At 47.9% G+C, this 865-nt stretch overlaps 1 protein-coding gene across 4 annotated transcripts in view; it reads right to left on the reverse strand.

Annotated features, from left to right (window-relative positions):
• The window catches only part of LOC107677935 (interleukin-1 receptor accessory protein-like 1-B), a 153,767-nt gene extending 153,300 nt beyond the window's left edge, over positions 1-467 (reverse strand). For all 4 annotated transcript variants that reach the window (XM_016473012.1, XM_016473010.1, XM_016473011.1 and 1 more), the window contains exon 1: positions 379-467. In XM_016473012.1, coding sequence (XP_016328498.1) covers positions 379-460 — 82 coding nt within the window. In that variant the 5' untranslated portion in view covers positions 461-467. The remainder of the gene's footprint in view (positions 1-378) is intronic.
• Between the last annotated feature and the right edge of the window lie 398 nt (positions 468-865).

The following is an 865-nucleotide window of genomic DNA, read 5'->3' on the forward strand; positions in this document are numbered from 1 at the left end:
CCACCCACACACACTAACACACACACACACACTAATACACACACACACAAACAAACTTCAAAAACCTGATGCCTCGAGAAAATCTTCATAAGAACATCCACACACTGAACACAGAACCCAAGAGCTTCACCTGTCATCTGGTGATGAGCAGAACTAACACACTGATCTGAAGAAGAACAGCGAGAACATTTTAACCTCCAGAGAAACTCAAAAACACTTCCAACCAGAAACACTTCAAAGAAGCTGCAAAGAATCAGTGAAGAAGATTGACTTCTGTCTCCAGAATCACAAACTACAATGAGACGCCGGTCAAACGATCCCATCAGGCCAGCAGATGAGCAGAGAGGAGCATCATAAGGAAGGTGAGGTGTTTCTTACCTGAGCCGCGCTTGGACACCACTTTCAGACTTCTGATGACTGTGGCATACAGCAGGATCTGCAGAGGAACCCGTGATCTCATGTTTCACCGTGTGAATCTATCTGATCCGGCCAGCAGACGAGCAGCGAGGAGCATCATGAGGAAGGTGAGGTGTTTCTTACCTGAGCCGTGCTTGGACACCACTTTCAGACTTCTGATGACTGTGGCATACAGCAGGATCTGCAGAGGAACCCGTGATCTCATGTTTCACCGTGTGAATCTCCTGCAGAGACACAAGAAGACAAACGAGCGTCACACTCATCCGTCTGATCCATCGCTCTTCATCACAGACAGCAGCACCTGATCAATGACGGCTGACGTCAGACTCCACTGGTTTATACATGCGTTTATCTCTCTGTACACAGCCAGTCTTCAATCTCCAGCACACACACACACACACTCACACACACACACACACACACACACACACACACACACACACACACA

The sequence above is a fragment of the Sinocyclocheilus anshuiensis genome, unplaced genomic scaffold (assembly GCF_001515605.1).
Source record: "Sinocyclocheilus anshuiensis isolate Anshui unplaced genomic scaffold, SAMN03320099.WGS_v1.1 scaffold1085, whole genome shotgun sequence".
NCBI classification, from domain to species: domain Eukaryota; kingdom Metazoa; phylum Chordata; class Actinopteri; order Cypriniformes; family Cyprinidae; genus Sinocyclocheilus; species Sinocyclocheilus anshuiensis.